This window comes from Mya arenaria, chromosome 3, assembly GCF_026914265.1.
Source record: "Mya arenaria isolate MELC-2E11 chromosome 3, ASM2691426v1".
Lineage (NCBI taxonomy): Eukaryota > Metazoa > Mollusca > Bivalvia > Myida > Myidae > Mya > Mya arenaria.
In genome coordinates this window covers 87,640,295-87,661,495 of record NC_069124.1, presented here as the reverse complement: position 1 = coordinate 87,661,495, position 21,201 = coordinate 87,640,295, and the positions used below count along the sequence as shown (strand labels likewise).

Genomic DNA, 21,201 nt, shown 5'->3' with positions numbered 1-21,201 from the left:
ACTTCAAAAGATGTCATTAGTTGAATGAGTTTTTTTCCAGACACGAGGTATGTTAACATAATTATTCATGTAAGTGAAAAAATGAAATTTTGTACAATCAATACTGTGAAGTAAAGTCTTCAGCCTTTTAATGACCATTATTATGCTCAATTCTCTTTCTCGCTAAAAACCAATTTTGCTGTCCAATAAATACACTCAACTTGGTGTCACTTCAGGTTTTCAAGAACAAGAAATATTTTTTATACATGAAACAATAAGGAAGAATTTACCAAGTGAAAATGTTTTGATAAAATTTTGCTTTGTTTATCTAAGATTTATCATAGAAAAAAGCAAAGTTAAATGACAGTCAGTTTTCTCTGAGGATGCTTGAATGAAGGCAGAACAATCCTCCTGTAAAATGTTGTTTTTGTGATTTTTGTATCTGAAATAAAATAGCAATCCTTATTTGTTTATTTTTATCCCCCGCCTTGAAAAGCCGAGAGGATATAGTAATGGTAGGCGCAATTCCGTGCATCTGTGCGTGCGTGCGTCCGTCCGTCCCACATTCATTTCTTTGCATCTCCTCTTACATTTTTCATGCGATTTCTACCAAACTTTTACAGATTGATGATCATAAAGTGAAGCAGCGCATATTGTCGGGCTTTCCCAATTTGACCACTTTTGAAAGAGTTATTGCCCTTTCTTTATTTTACATTTAAAATTGGTTTCTTCGCAACTTCTCTTACGTTTTTCATGCGATTTCTACCAAACTTTAACAGATTGATGACTATATAGTGACCCAGCGCATATTGCCAGGCTTTTGCAATTTGACCTTTTTTGAAAGAGTTATTGCCCTTTGTTTATTTTACATTTAAAATTGGCTTCTTTGCAATGACGCAGCGCATATTGTCAGGCTTTTGTGATTTGACAAGGCTTGGCATGTCTACGGGCTTTCATAAAGGGATTCTTTTAGGAAGAGTTATTGCCCTTTCTTAATTTTATGCATTTCTTATGTTCCTGAGAAACTACCCTTACCATTGATTGGCTTTCATTACAAAAAATGCCCCCATGAGGCGGGGGATATAGCTGTCTATGACTGCTCCTGTCATGTTCAGTTTTGGGGAACATTTTTCAAAATGGAAGTTTGTGTATGTGCAGGCGTTTTGAGCATGTCGTTCCATGCAGCCCATTTTACTACCTAAAATGCACCATGCTGCCCCCTCATCATGCCCTGTGTCTTGTCATTGCCATTTAACAGCTTCTGTGTATTTATGTTGTGAGCAGATGACATGTGTTTTTATAAAGATATTTGTACTGAACATACCCGGTTTGCCATTTTAAACATTGTCGCTTTCAAAGCAGCAGTCATCGCAGGTATCTGTAAACATTGGCTGGATTGCTCTACAAATATCAAATGCATCGCATCTATTGACAAATGTCCGATAATAATTTTTTTCATTTTCATCTTTAAAATTTGCTTTGTGACCAGAACTTTTTTATGCTCTTAACTTTTCTGTGAGTATTTTCCTTATGTTCCCCAAAGATGGCTATTTTGTCAGAGCGATTTTTGTAAAAAAAAATTGGTCAACAGTTTGTTTTGCATAAATAATATTTCATCAAGGTCAGTTGTATTAAATGGCATTTATTGACTGAGTAAAAATGTTGAACTAGGGTCTGTATTTACATATCCGTCCGGTACTGTCTGGGAACGGTGTTGATTCATACGTATGGTGTCAGATGTTTAACATTCATGTGTAAAAAAGGAAAAATGTTACAATTGTGGTTGTGGTTTGTCTAAAACGCATGTATATAGTCCCTTATGCGATAAGAAAGAGCATGAACACAATTTATTAAATGGTGAAACAGTCTTAGAAAAATAAAAAGTCACCCCCTGCCCCTGATTTAAAAGAAATTGGATGAAAATCTAGCAATTATTTTTTTTGGCTTAAAAGTTCAAACAGATGCTTATAAGCTTAAGTCAGACTGATATTATGTTTATTCCAGGGACGGATGGCTGTTTCAGAAAATGGCAAAAAATTGGTCCGAAAATTGTTCTTTTTTTTCAGTTTAGGTCCAATATTGATGTCATTAAAAAAACAGAAGTTGTAATACACAAAGAGGGCTTGGACTGCTTGAGGTTCCAAACTTTTATAACGTCCATGAGAAGATATATATAATGTTTTTTCTTATAATGCTTTTGAGGTGTTTAATTGTGAGCTAAGGCTAACAGCAGTTTGTTTATATGGAATGTCACAGGGAAACCAATTTGTTCAGAATGAAAATGTTCATATGTTGAATTATAAAAAGATTTAATTTATGTATAATATTAAGAGGGGTTAATTGACTCATTAACAAGTGGCTGCCTGCTGCAAGAGAAATAAAATGTCCATAACTCAGCAAATTTTAGCTGATTTCCAAAATTATTTCACTAACAATAACAGTGAGTTAACAGTTTCATTTTAAGAACGTCAAAACTAAGGCTGCATTTAAGGGAACTTAACGTATCTTGAATTACACAGGATGAGGAGAACGATAAATCTTCTAGTATAATTCAGTTGCATATTAAACATTCTATTCTGGTAAATCTAATTATGGAAAGTGTCTCATAGAAATGCTGGACACACTTATAAAAAATTATAAACATTTACATATTGTATTCAATATTCTCATTGGTCTGTACCCTATTTATTGCCCGTGTCAATATTTATTTGATTATTACTTTGCATAACATGTCTATTTGTCAAAAAATACAAATTTGGGCTTGGTTGTTTCACAGTATAAATGTTTTTAAGCAGTTTTTATTTAGAATAACTAAAATTGATGTTATGAACATGATTTCTCCAACGTCTGGGGATCTACGTCAGGAATACCAGGTATCATCTGCAGTTCTATTTTTTTGTGTATATCCTCCTTTGAAGTACAAAATTTATGGTAAAAAAATATCTTAACTTTAATCTGAACTAATGAGCAGAAATGCAAGACATATGTGCTGCTGTTTTGTGTGTAAGGCAGTTAGACGACCAACTTATGTCTTGGTGGGGGGGAATTTCCAGCAAACTGAAACAGTTTGGCTCCAATAATAGGAAGCTGTTGAGAGTCAGTCAGTAGAGATCACCAGCAAACAGTTATTAAGTACAATCATCGATAAACCAATTATGACTGACAGTCAAGTCGTGAGATGTTGAAATATGGTTGTCTGGGGGTTTCTTATAAGGTCTTATGTAAATATTTGTCTGACCAGCGTATTTGATGCCTGCTTAAAAAATATCTTAAAGTGGATGATGAGTCTAAGAGATGTTCATTGAAAGAGAATGTTCTTCAATGATTCCAGAAGTATGGTAAAAATGGACATACCATAATACTGTTGTGCCTCTCTTTCAGTGGTAGAAAAAATATAAATAAGTACAAGCTCACACCCTGCACTGGTAAAATGTTTTCCCTGCTTGCTCAATTTCTGAATTCTATATTTCACAGCTTGCTTTGTGCCAAGCTTTATTATAAGAATTTGTGCTTGTCTATCCAGAAGTGTCATTTTGATGCCTTATTTGCCATATTGGTTACAGCCTATCCTTGTGTATTTTGATGACTGGTCCTGGCTTATTTGTTGTATTGGTTACAGCCTATCCTTGTGTATTTTGATGACTGGTCTTCACTTATTTGTTGTATTGGTAACAGTCTATCCTTGTGTATTTTGATGACTGGTCTTAACTTATTTGTTGTATTGGTTACAGCCTATCCTTGTGCATTTTGATGACTGGTCCTGGCTTATTTGCCGTATTGGTTACAGCCTATCCTTGTGTATTTTGATGACTGGTCATGGCTTATTTGCCGTATTGGTTACAGCCTATCCTTGTGTATTTTGATGACTGGTCCTGGCTTATTTGCCATATTGGTTACAGCCTATCCTTGTGTATTTTGATGACTGGTCCTGGCTTATTTGTTGTATTGGTTACAGCCTATCCTTGTGTATTTTGATGACTCGTCCTGGCTTATTTGTTGTATTGGTTATACAGCCTGTCCTTGTGTATTTTGATGACTGGTCCTGGCTTATTTGCCATATTGGTTACAGCCTATCCTTGTGTATTTTGATGACTGGTCCTGGCTTATTTGCCATATTGGTTACAGCCTATCCTTGTGTATTTTGATGACTGGTCTTCACTTATTTGTTGTATTGGTTACAGCCTATCCTTGTGTATTTTGATGACTGGTCTTCACTTATTTGTTGTATTGGTTACAGCCTATCCTTGTGTATTTTGATGACTGGTCTTGGCTTATTTGCTGTATTGGTTACAGCCTATCCTTGTGTATTTTGATGACTGGTCTTGGCTTATTTGTTGTATTGGTTACAGCCTATCCTTGTGCATTTTGATGACTGGTCTTGGCTTATTTGCTGTATTGGTTACAGCCTATCCTTGTGTATTTTGATGACTGGTCCTGGCTTATTTGGTGTATTGGTTACAGCCTATCCTTGTGTATTTTGATGACTGGTCCTGGCTTATTTGGTGTATTGGTTACAGCCTATCCTTGTGTATTTTGATGGCTGGTCCTGGCTTATTTGCCGTATTGGTTACAGCCTATCCTTGTATATTTTGATGACTGGTCCTGGCTTATTTGCTGTATTGGTTACCGTCTATCCTTGTGTATTTTGATGGCTGGTCCTGGCTTATTTGCCGTATTGGTTACAGCCTATCCTTGTGCATTTTGATGACTGGTCCTGGCTTATTTGTTGTATTGGTTACAGCCTATCCTTGTGCATTTTGATGACTGGTCCTGGCTTATTTGTTGTATTGTTTACAGCCTATCCTTGTGCATTTTGATGACTGGTCCTGGCTTATTTGCCATATTGGTTACAGCCTATCCTTGTGTATTTTGATGACTGGTCATGGCTTATTTGTTGTATTGGTTACAGTCTATCCTTGTGCATTTTGATGACTGGTCCTGGCTTATTTGCCATATTGGTTACAGCCTATCCTTGTGTATTTTGATGACTGGTCCTGGCTTATTTGCCATATTGGTTACAGCCTATCCTTGTGCATTTTGATGACTGGTCCTGGCTTATTTGCCATATTGGTTACAGCCTATCCTTGTGTATTTTGATGACTGGTCCTGGCTTATTTGCCATATTGGTTACAGCCTATCCTTGTGTATATTGATGACTGGTCCTTGCTTATTTGTTGTATTGGTTACAGCCTATCCTTGTGTATTTTGATGACTGGTCCTGGCTTATTTGCCATATTGGTTACAGCCTATCCTTGTGTATATTGATGACTGGTCCTGGCTTATTTGTTGTATTGGTTACAGCCTATCCTTGTGTATTTTGATGACTGGTCCTGGCTTATTTGCCATATTGGTTACAGCCTATCCTTGTGTATATTGATGACTGGTCCTGGCTTATTTGTTGTATTGGTTACAGCCTATCCTTGTGTATTTTGATGACTGGTCCTGGCTTATTTGCCATATTGGTTACAGTCTATCCTTGTGCATTTTGATGACTGGTCCTGGCTTATTTGTTGTATTGGTTACAGTCTATCCTTGTGTATTTTGATGACTGGTCCTGGCTTATTTGCCATATTGGTTACAGCCTATCCTTGTGTATTTTGATGACTGGTCATGGCTTATTTGCCGTATTGGTTACAGCCTATCCTTGTGCATTTTGATGACTGGTCCTGGCTTATTTGCCATATTGGTTACAGCCTATCCTTGTGCATTTTGATGACTGGTCCTGGCTTATTTTTTGTATTGGTTACAGCCTATCCTTGTGTATTTTGATGACTGGTCATGGCTTATTTGCCGTATTGGTTACAGCCTATCCTTGTGAATTTTGATGACTGGTCCTGGCTTATTTGTTGTATTGGTTACAGCCTATCCTTGTGTATTTTGATGACTGGTCCTGGCTTATTTGTTGTATTGGTTACAGCCTATCCTTGTGCATTTTGATGACTGGTCCTGGCTTATTTGTTGTATTGGTTACAGCCTATCCTTGTGCATTTTGATGACTGGTCCTGGCTTATTTGTTGTATTGGTTACAGCCTATCCTTGTGTATTTTGATGACTGGTCATGGCTTATTTGCCGTATTGGTTACAGCCTATCCTTGTGTATTTTGATGACTGGTCCTGGCTTATTTGTTGTATTGGTTACAGCCTATCCTTGTGCATTTTGATGACTTGTCCTGGCTTATTTGCCGTATTGGTTACCGTCTATCCTTGTGTATTTTGATGGCTGGTCCTGGCTTATTTGCCATATTGGTTACAGCCTATCCTTGTGTATTTTGATGACTGGTCCTGGCTTATTTGCCATATTGGTTACAGCCTATCCTTGTGCATTTTGATGACTGGTCCTGGCTTATTTGTTGTATTGGTTACAGCCTATCCTTGTGTATTTTGATGACTGGTCTTCACTTATTTGCCATATTTGTTACAGCCTATCCTTGTGTATTTTGATGACTGGTCCTGGCTTATTTGCCATATTGGTTACAGCCTATCCTTGTGTATTTTGATGACTGGTCCTGGCTTATTTGCCATATTGGTTACAGCCTATCCTTGTGCATTTTGATGACTGGTCCTGGCTTATTTGCCATATTGGTTACAGCCTATCCTTGTGTATTTTGATGACTGGTCCTGGCTTATTTGCCATATTGGTTACAGCCTATCCTTGTGTATATTGATGACTGGTCCTTGCTTATTTGTTGTATTGGTTACAGCCTATCCTTGTGTATTTTGATGACTGGTCCTGGCTTATTTGCCATATTGGTTACAGCCTATCCTTGTGTATATTGATGACTGGTCCTGGCTTATTTGTTGTATTGGTTACAGCCTATCCTTGTGTATTTTGATGACTGGTCCTGGCTTATTTGCCATATTGGTTACAGCCTATCCTTGTGTATATTGATGACTGGTCCTGGCTTATTTGCCGTATTGGTTACAGCCTATCCTTGTGTATTTTGATGACTGGTCCTGGCTTATTTGCCATATTGGTTACAGTCTATCCTTGTGCATTTTGATGACTGGTCCTGGCTTATTTGTTGTATTGGTTACAGTCTATCCTTGTGTATTTTGATGACTGGTCCTGGCTTATTTGCCATATTGGTTACAGCCTATCCTTGTGTATTTTGATGACTGGTCATGGCTTATTTGCCGTATTGGTTACAGCCTATCCTTGTGCATTTTGATGACTGGTCCTGGCTTATTTGCCATATTGGTTACAGCCTATCCTTGTGCATTTTGATGACTGGTCCTGGCTTATTTTTTGTATTGGTTACAGCCTATCCTTGTGTATTTTGATGACTGGTCATGGCTTATTTGCCGTATTGGTTACAGCCTATCCTTGTGAATTTTGATGACTGGTCCTGGCTTATTTGTTGTATTGGTTACAGCCTATCCTTGTGTATTTTGATGACTGGTCCTGGCTTATTTGTTGTATTGGTTACAGCCTATCCTTGTGCATTTTGATGACTGGTCCTGGCTTATTTGTTGTATTGGTTACAGCCTATCCTTGTGCATTTTGATGACTGGTCCTGGCTTATTTGTTGTATTGGTTACAGCCTATCCTTGTGTATTTTGATGACTGGTCATGGCTTATTTGCCGTATTGGTTACAGCCTATCCTTGTGTATTTTGATGACTGGTCCTGGCTTATTTGTTGTATTGGTTACAGCCTATCCTTGTGCATTTTGATGACTTGTCCTGGCTTATTTGCCGTATTGGTTACCGTCTATCCTTGTGTATTTTGATGGCTGGTCCTGGCTTATTTGCCATATTGGTTACAGCCTATCCTTGTGTATTTTGATGACTGGTCCTGGCTTATTTGCCATATTGGTTACAGCCTATCCTTGTGCATTTTGATGACTGGTCCTGGCTTATTTGTTGTATTGGTTACAGCCTATCCTTGTGTATTTTGATGACTGGTCTTCACTTATTTGCCATATTTGTTACAGCCTATCCTTGTGTATTTTGATGACTGGTCCTGGCTTATTTGGTGTATTGGTTACAGCCTATCCTTGTGTATTTTGATGACTGGTCCTGGCTTATTTGCCATATTGGTTACAGCCTATCCTTGTGTATTTTGATGACTGGTCCTGGCTTATTTGCCATATTGGTTACAGCCTATCCTTGTGCATTTTGATGACTGGTCCTGGCTTATTTGCCATATTGGTTACAGCCTATCCTTGTGCATTTTGATGACTGGTCCTGGCTTATTTGCCATATTGGTTACAGCCTATCCTTGTGTATTTTGATGACTGGTCCTGGCTTATTTGCCATATTGGTTACAGCCTATCCTTGTGTATTTTGATGACTGGTCCTGGCTTATTTGCCATATTGGTTACAGCCGATCCTTGTGTATTTTGATGACTGGTCCTGGCTTATTTGCCGTATTGGTTACAGCCTGGCTTATTTGCCATATTGGTTACAGCCTATCCTTGTGTATATTGATGACTGGTCCTGGCTTATTTGCCGTATTGGTTACAGCCTATCCTTGTGTATATTGATGACTGGTCCTGGCTTATTTGCCATATTGGTTACAGTCTATCATTGTGTATTTTGATGACTGGTCCTGGCTTATTTGCCATATTGGTTACAGCCTATCCTTGTGTATTTTGATGACTGGTCCTGGCTTATTTGTTGTATTGGTTACAGCCTATCCTTGTGCATTTTGATGACTGGTCCTGGCTTATTTGCCATATTGGTTACAGCCTATCCTTGTGCATTTTGATGACTGGTCCTGGCTTATTTGTTGTATTGGTTACAGCCTATCCTTGTGCATTTTGATGACTGGTCCTGGCTTATTTGCCATATTGGTTACAGCCTATCCTTGTGTATATTGATGACTGGTCCTGGCTTATTTGCCATATTGGTTACAGTCTATCCTTGTGTATTTTGATGACTGGTCCTGGCTTATTTGCCATATTGGTTACAGCCTATCGTTGTGCATTTTGATGACTGGTCCTGGCTTATTTGCCGTATTGGTTACAGCCTATCCGTGTGCACTTTGATGACTGGTCCTGGCTTATTTGCCGTATTGGTTACAGCCTATCCTTGTGTATTTTGATGACTGGTCCTGGCTTATTTGCCATATTGGTTACAGCCTATCCTTGTGCATTTTGATGACTGGTCCTGGCTTATTTGCCGTATTGGTTACAGCCTATCCTTGTGTATTTTGATGACTGGTCCTGGCTTATTTGGTGTATTGGTTACAGCCTATCCTTGTGTATTTTGATGACTGGTCCTGGCTTATTTGTTGTATTGGTTACAGCCTATCCTTGTGTATTTTGATGACTGGTCCTGGCTTATTTGTTGTATTGGTTACAGCCTATCCTTGTGTATTTTGATGACTGGTCTTCACTTATTTGTTGTATTGGTTACAGCCTATCCTTGTATATTTTGATGACTGGTCCTGGCTTATTTGCCATATTGGTTACAGCCTATCCTTGTGTATTTTGATGACTGGTCCTGGCTTATTTGCCATATTGGTTACAGCCTATCCTTGTGTATTTTGATGACTGGTCCTGGCTTATTTGCCATATTGGTTACAGCCTATCCTTGTGCATTTTGATGACTGGTCCTGGCTTATTTGCCATATTGGTTGCAGCCCATCCTTGTGTATTTTGATGACTGGTCCTGGCTTATTTGCCATATTGGTTACAGCCTATCCTTGTGCATTTTGATGACTGGTCCTGGCTTATTTGCCATATTGGTTACAGTCTATCCTTGTGTATTTTGATGACTGGTCCTGGCTTAATTGCCGTATTGGTTACAGTCTATCCTTGTATATTTTGATGGCTGGTCCTGGCTTATTTGCTGTATTGGTTACAGCCTATCCTTGTGTATTTTGATGGCTGGTCCTGGCTTATTTGCCGTATTGGTTACAGCCTATCCTTGTGTATTTTGATGGCTGGTCGATGCTTATTTGCCATATTGGTTATAGCCTAATCTTGTGTATTATGATGGCTGGTGTTTGCTTATTTGGGGCATTTGTTACAGCCGTAGAATCCTACTGTGAGATTCCTTGTGTATTTCCTTTTGCGTATATTCTCCACTTTTTAATCCCCCGCCACAGAGTGGGGAGGGGATTATAGGAATGCACTTTGTCCGTCTGTCAGTCTGTCTGTCTGTCGGTTTGTCTGTCTGTCCGTAACATTTCACGTCCAGGCTATAATTATCCCCAGCCTTAAAAAGGCGAGGGGATATAGCAATGGTAGGCGCGATTCCGTGTGTGTGTGTGTGTGTGTGTGTGTGTGTCCGTCCGTCCGGCCCACATTCATTTCTTTGCATCTCCTCTTACATTTCTCATGCGATTTCTATCTAACTTTCACAGATTGATGATCATGAAGTGAAGCAGCGCATATTGTCGGGCTTTCTCGATTCGACCATTTTTGAAAGAGTTATTGCTCTTTGCTTATTTTACATTCAAAATTGGTTTCTTCGCAACTTCTCTTACGTGTTTCATGCGATTTCTACCAAACTTTCACAGATTGATGATCATAAAGTGAAGCAGGGCATATTGTCGGGCTTTCCTGATTTGACCATCTTTGCTTATTTTACATATAAAATTTGTTTCTTCACAACTCCTCTTACATTGTAAGTGAAGCAGCGCATATTGTCGGGCTTTCCTGATTTGACCATTTTTGAAAGAGTTATTGCCCTTTGCTTATTTTACATTTAAAATTGGTTTCTTCGCAACTCCACTTACGTTTATGACTATAAAGTGATGCAGCGCATATATTGTCAGGCTTTTGCAATTTGACCATTTTTGAAAGAGTTATTGCCCTTTCTTGATTTTACGCATTTCTTATGTTCCTTAGAAACTACCCTTACCATTGATTGGCTTTCGTTACAAAAAATGCCCCATGAGGCGGGGTATATAGCTGTCTGTGACCGCTCTTGTTTACTTATGCATTGATGGATTACCATATTACTTGGTACAATTGTTGACCTCATTGAGACGATGTGCAGTGACCTTGACCCCTGGTCCATACCTCTAAGGTCACGGTCACACTAGACATTTAAAGGTCTGAGTACACATACTTGTGTCCGCGCTATTACTTACTTATGCATTGATGGATTACCATATTACTTGGTACAATATTGTTCTCATCGCGACGATGTGCAGTGACCTTGACCCTGGTCCATACCTCAAATGTCAAGGCTACACGAGACATTTAAAGGTCAGAGTACACATGCTTGTGTCCGCGCTATAACATACTTACGCATTGATGGATTACCATATTACTTCATGGAAAATACTTAAGGCTTGCTATCTTATCAATGTTATAAATCAAGGACTCATTTTCCTTCTTTTTTTAGCCAAGATAACCTTGACATTGATCTAACCTACACTACACACAATATGAATAACTTTAACAAATATCCTTTTTAAAATATGTTTATATATCCAAGAATATTTAAGTTACCGATCAAACAGCTTGTATTTCCTATATTCCCACTCTTGACCAGTGGTTGTGTACAATTTTGGTCAGATTCAATGTACCAGTCAGGTTGCCAGGAAAACAAAATATACTAAAAATCATTCCAATACAAAAAAGAAAAAAAATAAGAAAAAAATATTTCTTATAAAAATCATTTACAGTGTGTGTTTTTTACATACCGGTACTTTTTTGTTTGCAACCTGTCACATTATTGTTTGAAAAATTAAACATGTTGTATTAAATGAATACCAAAATCAAGAGGATATAACTTGGTCACTATCGGCATTCTTCCATTTTTATACTCACATATTGTAATATCTTTCTTAGTTTTGAGCACAAAATGCCTCCATACTAGCCAGTGAACTTCTAAATAACCCATTTCATAAAACGAAGTTAATGACTGAATGGAAATTTGGCTTTGAAGTCTGCCTTACATGGATTTTTGGGAGCTCTTCTAGAAGATATTGAATGTGAATGTGTCCCAGCGATCCCATTGGTAGAGGGCCTGAACACTAATCTTGATACTGTCTGGCTTATGACTGATTGCAATATTATACTAATCATTTTACATCCATTAGATGAAAATCTATTATGTATATTGGGTAAACCAATCTCATTGAGGTGTCATTTCTTTTTAATTATATTTCTAGTAGAGATTATAATTCGCAGGCACATTACCTACATTCTTCGAAATGTGTGGCTGTGTTACAGACCAAAAATATAACCTCAATACTAACATTTTATTGATGCTAAATGGAAGTATCTTTAATACATATCAACCTTGTTTTGATGTAATATTTAAGGTTTGTTCATGTTTAAAACATGCAGCTTTCATAAAAAATAAATATTTTTATTAAATACATTCTGTGAATTCCATTATTGAATAAAATGTTTTAAACCAGTACCAAACATTTGCCTTATTTTGTGCTGTACTTTTCCCAGTGGGTGTTTTTTCTGACCAATTTGGTGCTGTATTTTGATCCCTGGAAATTTGTGATGCTAAAACATACACCTTTTCCCATTCTTATTTATGAACACACTTAAAAGAAAAGGACTAATGCAAGAACAAATATTTCATTGTCATTAATATATTCAGGAATTGAAGAATATTTTGCCAAAATTTGCATATTGCCTATATATATACCCTAGCTAACAAAATTAACATAGGGGGTATTAAACCTCTCATTTGAAAGAATACATGTCTTAAATTGAAGCCACATGTTATAATGCATCATGGTCATAATACATCATCTTTCACTGGTAACATAATCTACGAAACATGTTAACACTAACGAACCATAGAAAAACATATTTCATTATGTTTTTAAGTGCTTTATTTCAGAGGTTGACTCTTCAATCATGCATGAAATGATGAGAATTGTGTTTAAACTAGAAAATTAAACATTTAAATAAGCTATGTCACCTTCTGAAATAAAAATGCTCATGGGAAACAAACATGCATCTGGTTGATTTTATACCTTTAACATGTCCTGAATCATAATCAGGAGAAACAGAAAGATACATCACAAATCAGGTGTAAAAATCCAAGACCTAGACCATGCAGCTTTTGTACCAATCACTTAATGCAAGATCGACAGACTGCTGTCAAATCTTATTGCATCAAATGGCTTCTTTGCAGTCAGAAGATTTCCTTAAAATGCAAAGAAGGATTGATTAACAGGAGCTGAATGATATGTTTGGGAAAATGGCCAATATCTTTAAGCTGTTCCTGAACATCTGACAGGATCTAGGAGATTGTAGTTATCTCTTTAGGCTTATCTGCATTTTCAGTCCTTGTATCATAAAACTGTGAATGAAGTGTATGGTAGGCCTTTATAACACAAAAGGCACAGTAATTGTCGTAAAATATGAATTTAGCACTCCAAGGACATAGTTTAATACCATTTGTGATTATAAATATCTCAAATATCACACTTGACAAATATTGTACAGTATTTAAGCATCATTTACTGTGATAACCATAAAGATTTCTGAATATTTTTATGCCTCTATGTGTGTGTCATAGACATGTTTACAATGATTTATATGATTTGTGAAAAGGAGAGAAATAAACAAGCTCTAAACAAGATTTAATTAACTGCTCTCATGTTGTGATTTTTCCTTAAAATAGCAATATGGCATATTCTTGTATATCTTTTTACTTATGTCAAAGTACACTGTAGCATTTTGCTTAGCATTGGTCTTTCTATGGTACAACTTTGTTATTGCAGGTGTAAGCCCGTGTGTGCTATGTTTTCGTGTCAAGTTCTACCCAGCTGAGCCTATGAAGCTGCATGAAGAAATCACAAGGTGAGGTTGGGGGGAGGGGACAATTGAGTGGGGGCAATGTAAGGGGAGACATGGGTGACCTGCATAGAGGGGCCTTAAAAGGGGGGACATTAATGGCCTGTATAGAGGGGCAATGTAAGAGGGGACATAGGTGACCTGTATAGAGGGGCATTGTAAGGGGGGGAGTGCATGGTGGACCTGTATAGAGGGGCAATGTAAGCTGGGGCATGGGTATAGAGAGGCATTGTAAGGGGGTACATGGGTGACCTGTTTAAAGGGGCAATGTTAGGGGGGACCTGAATAAGGGGGCAATGTAAGGGGTAACAGGGATGACCTGGATAGAGGAGCAATGTAAGGGGAACCTGGGTGACCAGTATAGAGGGGCAATATAAGGGGAACTTTGGTGACCTGTATAGAGGGGCATTGTAAGGGGAACATGGGTGACCTGTATAGAGGGCAATGTAAGGGGAACCTGGGTGACCAGTATAGAGGGGCATTGTAAGGGGAACATTGGTGACCTGTATAGAGGGCAATATAAGGGGAACATGGGTGACCAGTATAGAGGGGCCATGTAAGGGGGAACATGGGTGACCAGTATAGAGGGGCAATGTAAGGGGGGGCATGGGTGACCAGTATAGAGGGGCAATGTAAGGGGGAACATGGTTGACCAGTATAGAGGGACAATGTAAGAGGAACATTGGTGACCAGTATAGAGGGGCAATGTAAGAGGAACATGGGTGACAAGTGTAGAGGGGCCATGTAAGGGGGAACATGGGTGACCAGTATAGAGGGACAATGTAAGGGGGAACATGGGTGACCAGTACAGAGGGGCAATGTAAGGGGGAACATGGGTGACCAATATAGAGGGACAAAGTAAGGGGGAATGGGTGACCAGTATAGAGGGACAATGTAAGGGGGAACATGGGTGGCCAGTACAGAGGGACCATGTAAGGGGGAATATAGGTGACCAGTATAGAGGGACAATGTAAGGGGGAACATGGGTGACCAGTATAGAGGGCCATGTAAGGGGGAATATGGGTGACCAGTATAGAGGGGCAATGTAAGAGGAACATGGGTGACAAGTATTGAGGGGCAATGTAAAGGGGAACATGGGTGATCAGTATACAGGGGCCATGTCAGGGGGAACATGGGTGACCTGTATAGAGAGGAAATGTTAGGGGGGAAATGGTTGACCTGTAAACAGAGGTAATGTATGGGGGTCCATGGATAGGTAATGTAAGGGAGAACATGGGTGACCAATATAGAGTGGATATGTAAGGGGGACATGGGTGACCAGTATAGAGTGGATATGTAAGGGGGACATGGGTGACCAGTATAGAGTGGATATGTAAGGGGGACATGGGTGACCAATATAGAGTGGATATGTAAGGGGGACATGGTTGCCATGTGTATATAGCATTGTCTTGCTCTTGTACAACTAATGTATTTATAATTCAATGATCTTCAGGACAAATTTGAACATTTATTTTAAGCTTGAACTGATATTGCTGGACAGACTAACGTAGAACAAGTATATGCTTGTATATTTCCATACATTGAATAAATTGTTGAATGTCATAAATAAAGTTATATGTCTCAGCCTCCAGACCTAAGTGATCTTTTCTATGCCATGGCAATTAATACAGATAGACAAATTCATCAGTCTGTGACATGATATACACCCACTGATCTTGACTGCTGGGATTTTCTCCATTCATTGTCAGCAATGAATGTATTTCTGACATCTGAATTTGGGCTGTCTGATTTCTGATCTTCCTTTGAATTAGGCTCTGTTTTATGATAATGAGATGAGGTAGATATTTCAACATATTTTGGAAAAACTTTTTTTTGAACAACAGGATCCCTTTGGCTCATTTCTATTGTTGTATGAGTACTTATAAATGCTATTAAGGTTGTACCTTATGTGCCATCAAATGTCAGATAGAATGCTATCAAAACATACTGGGCTTTTCTTAGATCTCATACGTCTTATAAGGCATAATTATATGACCTATTTGATCTTGTTTTATGCCTTTTTCTACAATAATGATGACGAGTAGGGGATACATGCAGCTGTAAAACACACGCTATCAAGGTGCTGATCGTATCAAGATTAATTATTCATTTCAAACATGAATCTCTTTGATTTTTCTTGTTATGTTAGAGGATTCACTGACATTAATAAGGAAATCATGTCTTTGAAAGTATACTCTTCAACCTGAAATCTTTACCTCAATGGTGCCCATACTCAGTCCATTCCTATTTCATGTTGCTCTTAAAATTGATTATCCAGTGGAAGGATTTTAAAATAAATATGCACCAGATCTGGCGTTTTTGTAGACTGCGCCTGCCTGTTCACTTCAAAATAATTGTCAATAGCCATTTTTTGTGTCTGCTCCATAATTTTGAAACCACTGGAACGATTTTGAAATTGTTTAATATTACTTTAGCAGGCATTTATTCGGCTAAGACCTTGACAAGAAGTATAAAGGACATTTTTTGTGTTTCAGGTACTATTTGTTCCTGCAGCTGAGGCGAGACTTGCACCATGGCCGCCTCCTTTGTTCCCCACAGGATGCTAACCTCCTCGCAGCATACATCATACAGTGTAGGGATGCTGATATCATTGTATAGTTATTACAAACACATATAAGCATGGCCCACACAGTTATGTCTTCAGTAGCAATTAATCAACAATATAAACCAATCTGTTTTATATTTTAAGGTGAATGTTTTGTTTGGTCATGTTTTTTAGGGAAGATAAGGTCTTTGTGTTACATATTTTAGCGGAGGTTGGTGACTACGACCCGGAGGATCACCAGGCTGGTTATGTGTCGGAGTTTAAGATGCTGCCGAACCAGAACGTCCAGCAGGAGGAGCAGATACATGAGCTCCACAAGACAATCGCGTATGTTACTCACCCACCAGCTTGTGCCCATTATAGATCACCTCTAGCTCTTGTCTGCAGAGCTTCTGCTATTATAAGTTAACAATCATTGTCTTACCCTATTGAGAAGCAGCAGACTGGATGTGTTTTATTGTTGTCTTACATGAACAATTTTTATAACAGTGTTTTGTTCTTATGTCACAGGGGTCAGGTGCCTGCCGAGGCGGAGGCCAATTTTTTGAAGAAGGCTGCCTCTCTGGATACCTACGGAGTGGACCCGCACAAAGTTAAGGTAATATTGTAACTTTTTAAGGCCAAGGAAACATTCTTTCATAATAATGGCAAGGTTAGTTAACATTATGACATGACAATAACAAGCTAAATTCAGGGCCAAGGTAACAGTGTATCCAAAAATTGCCTAGTCAAATTTGTGATCTAACAAGGCCAAGATATTTTTGCGACAAAACAAGGTCATTTCAACATTGTGACCATACAATGCCAAGATAACATTGTGACCATACAATGCCAAGATAACATTGTGACCTTACAAAGCCAAGATAACATTGTGACCATACAAAGCCAAGATAACATTGTGACCATACAATGCCAAGATAACATTGTGACCATACAAAGCCAAGATAACATTGTGACCATACAATGCCAAGATAACATTGTGACCATACAATGCCAAGAATACATTGTGACCATACAATGCCAAGATAACATTGTGACCATACAAAGCCAAGATAACATTGTGACCATACAATGCCATGATAACATTGTGACCATACAATGCCATGATAACATTGTGACCATACAAAGCCAAGATAACATTGTGACCATACAAAGCCAAGATAACATTGTGACCATACAAAGCCAAGATAACATTGTGACCATACAATGCCATGATAACATTGTGACCATACAATGCCATGATAACATTGTGACCATACAATGCCAAGATAACATTGTGACCATACAATGCCATGATAACATTGTGACCATACAAAGCCAAGATAACATTGTGACCATACAAAGCCAAGATAACATTGTGACCATACAATGCCAAGATAACATTGTGACCATACAATGCCAAGATAACATTGTGACCATACAATGCCATGATAACATTGTGACCATACAAAGCCAAGATAACATTGTGACCATACAAAGCCAAGATAACATTGTGACCATACAATGCCATGATAACATTGTGACCATACAAAGCCATGATAACATTGTGACCTTTCAATGCCATGATAACATTGTGACCATACAATGCCATGATAACATTGTGACCATACAAAGCCAAGATAACATTATGACCATACAAAGCCAAGATTAAATTGTGACCATACAAAGCCATGATAACATTGTGACCTTTCAATGCCATGATAACATTGTGACCATACAATGCCATGATAACATTGTGACCATACAATTCCATGATAACATTGTGACCTTACAAAGCCAAGATAACATTGTGACCATACAATGTCATGATAACATTGTGACCATACAATGCCAAGATAACATTGTGACCTTACAAAGCCAAGATAACATTATGACCATACAAAGCCAAGATAAAATTGTGACCATACAAAGCCATGATAACATTGTGACCTTACAATGCCATGATAACATTGTGACCATACAAAGCCAAGATTACATTGTGACCATACAAAGCCAAGATAACATTGTGACCATACAATGCCAAGATAACATTGTGACCATACAAAGCCAAGATAACATTGTGACCATACAATGCCAAGATAACATTGTGACCATACAAAGCCAAGATAACATTGTGACCATACAATGCCAAGTTAACATTGTGACCATACAAAGCCAAGATAACATTGTGACCATACAATGCCATGATAACATTGTGACCATACAATGCCAAAATAACATTGTGACCTTACAATGCCATGATAACATTGTGGCCATACAAAGCCAAGGTAACATTGTGACCATACAAAGCCAAGATAACATTGTGACCATACAATGCCATGATAACATTGTGACCATACAATGCCATGATAACATTGTGACCATACAATGCCAAGATAACATTGTGACCATACAATGCCAAGATAACATTGTGACCATACAATGCCTTACAATGCCAAGATAACATTGTGACCATACAAAGCCAAGATTACATTGTGACCTTACAATGCCAAGATAACATTGTGACCTTACAAAGCCAAGATAACATTGTGACCTTACAATGCCATGATAACATTGTGACCATACAATGCCAAGATAACATTGTGACCTTACAAAGCCAAGATAACATTGTGACCATACAATGCCATGATAACATTGTGACCTTACAATGCCAAGATAACATTGTGACCATACAATGCCAAGATAACATTGTGACCATACAATGCCATAATAACATTGTGACCATACAAAGCCAAGATAACATTGTGACCATACAATGCCAAGATAACATTGTGACCATACAATGCCAAGATAACATTGTGACCATACAATGCCAAGATAACATTGTGACCATACAAAGCAAAGATATATTATGACCTAACAAGGCAACACATAATATCTTGAATTAACAAAGGCTGAGGTCATGCTGTGACTTAGCCAAGCAAGATGAAGATAGGGTTGTTGTTTGTTTCGAAAATGTACTTGGAATATTTTTTCAGAATGCCATGAGTGTTTTTGTTTATGAAGACACTAAGGTGGGATGTAATCTGAAAATACATGTTTTATACTGTGTCCTTCATTTCCCAGGATCAGAAGAACAACCAGATGTACCTGGGTGTGACTCACCAAGGAATCATGACCTTCCACGGCAGCCGACGCACACAGATATACAAGTGGTAAATACTCTTCTTATCCCATGTACACTTCCAAGAGGCAGATAATTATTGGCCTTTCATGTCATTATCACGTTTTACTTTCTGTTTTTTTCTCACTGTTTTTCACTTATCAAAACCATTTGACTTGCTTACCTAAAGTGTAATGATTGTTCATGGTAAAAATGGGTGTTTTTCTCATTTGTTAGTTTATTAAAGGCATAAAGCTTCGATATCTCTGTGCTTTAATATTCCTTAATTACAAACTCATTGAGTATTTTAATGAATTAGTGTATAAGAGTGCTTTGGTGTTTTACATTAAGTGTTAAGAAATTATTTAGTGGATAAAATTTCCGAAAATGTTATGACACTCAGTAGACCAGATATATATCCTGAACTTGAATTGGCATCTGATATTAAAATCATGAATTATATGAAAATTTGATGAAGTTCGCAGTTTGGGAATTTTCTAATTTTTCTGATCCCCATTAATTTATCTTCCACAGACACTAGCTTCATAATGCTGCTCTGACTACAAGAATTTTGCAGATTAATTAAAACCCAGGGGCTTGTTTCATTAAGATATATGTTGTCATAAACGTTACCCTGCTTAAAAGTGCTCACATCCCAGAGTCTATATGATTAATGTTCTTAGATATTTTCTGAAACACAGTTAACACTTTAAGAAAGTTTATGCCTGACCTGAAATTTTACAATCATAAGCTTTACGATCTTTATTAAAATGGCCCCCAGATCTGTAATAATTGCAATAGCAGGAGACATACATTCAATAAATGTGAATTCTAAGAAACTTTTTTGCTCTTAAAGATGAACAAATGAGTTCTTGTGCCGTAATGATGACACAGTATGTGTTTGTGCTTACAGGTCTCAGATCAAGAAGCTGGCCTTTGAAGGGAAAACATTCATCGCACATGTGAACGTGAATGAGGTGGGGTCTTCCTTCATTATCTTATCTCTCCATTCTCTTGTTTTTATTACAAGGACTATTGTACATTGTAACCATGTGGTAGCTTCATTACTCAGTAATACAATCCTGTTACAGTCAATTGACAGCAAGATCAATCGAAATTACAGTAAGCAACCATTTTACTTGTTTGATGACACTGCAGTCAGAAAGAATTCTATTAGTTTCTGTACTTTCTAGCCTTTATGTAAATTGCATGATATTCTGACTGACAAAAAGCTAACTATTGTGTACTCAGTATTGTATTGCTCTGTGAGAAGGAATGTAAATTAGCCAAACCATTGAACAGGGAACATTTTACATTCAGCCTGTAATGTCAATGTTGTTTCTGTTCTTGTTTGCATTCCTGTTGCAATTTCTTAGATGAACATTTTCAAAATGTATATTCTTTCGATTGCATTTATATTCAAATGAAGACAACATCTTGAAATAACTCTGATACTACATATTCTAAGCTTGTGATTGGTCAAATGACTGACATCGCTGAATGAAGTGATGTCATTTATGCTAAGCCGCCTCTCTTCTAACAGCCAATTTTTCTGATGTTTTGATATTTTCGAAGCATTATTTTTCAGTGTTTTTGTTGGATTATCCCAGATTTTTTTTGCAAATAACGAGTGTTAATATAAACAGTGAGTGTTTAAGAATTGTGGTTCATCCATGTATGAAATTTGATCAGTGCATGGATGAAATAATCATGAATTCACTGACCGAATGTTTTCATACATGGATGAACCACATTATTGAAACATGAAATAATTAATATTTGCTGATTTTTACAGACTGGTTGACCAATAAGTAGTTTTAAAAGAAA

General features: G+C 37.7%; 1 protein-coding gene across 5 annotated transcripts in view; it reads left to right on the top strand.

Moving 5' to 3' along the window:
* The window catches only part of LOC128229134 (FERM domain-containing protein 5-like), an 80,791-nt gene that overhangs the window by 43,619 nt on the left and 15,971 nt on the right, over positions 1-21,201 (top strand). For all 5 annotated transcript variants that reach the window (XM_052940846.1, XM_052940848.1, XM_052940847.1 and 2 more), the window contains exons 4-9: positions 13,633-13,711; positions 16,201-16,298; positions 16,478-16,598; positions 16,782-16,869; positions 19,338-19,426; positions 20,288-20,351. In XM_052940846.1, the coding sequence (XP_052796806.1) occupies positions 13,633-13,711; positions 16,201-16,298; positions 16,478-16,598; positions 16,782-16,869; positions 19,338-19,426; positions 20,288-20,351 (539 nt within the window). The remainder of the gene's footprint in view (positions 1-13,632; positions 13,712-16,200; positions 16,299-16,477; positions 16,599-16,781; positions 16,870-19,337; positions 19,427-20,287; positions 20,352-21,201) is intronic.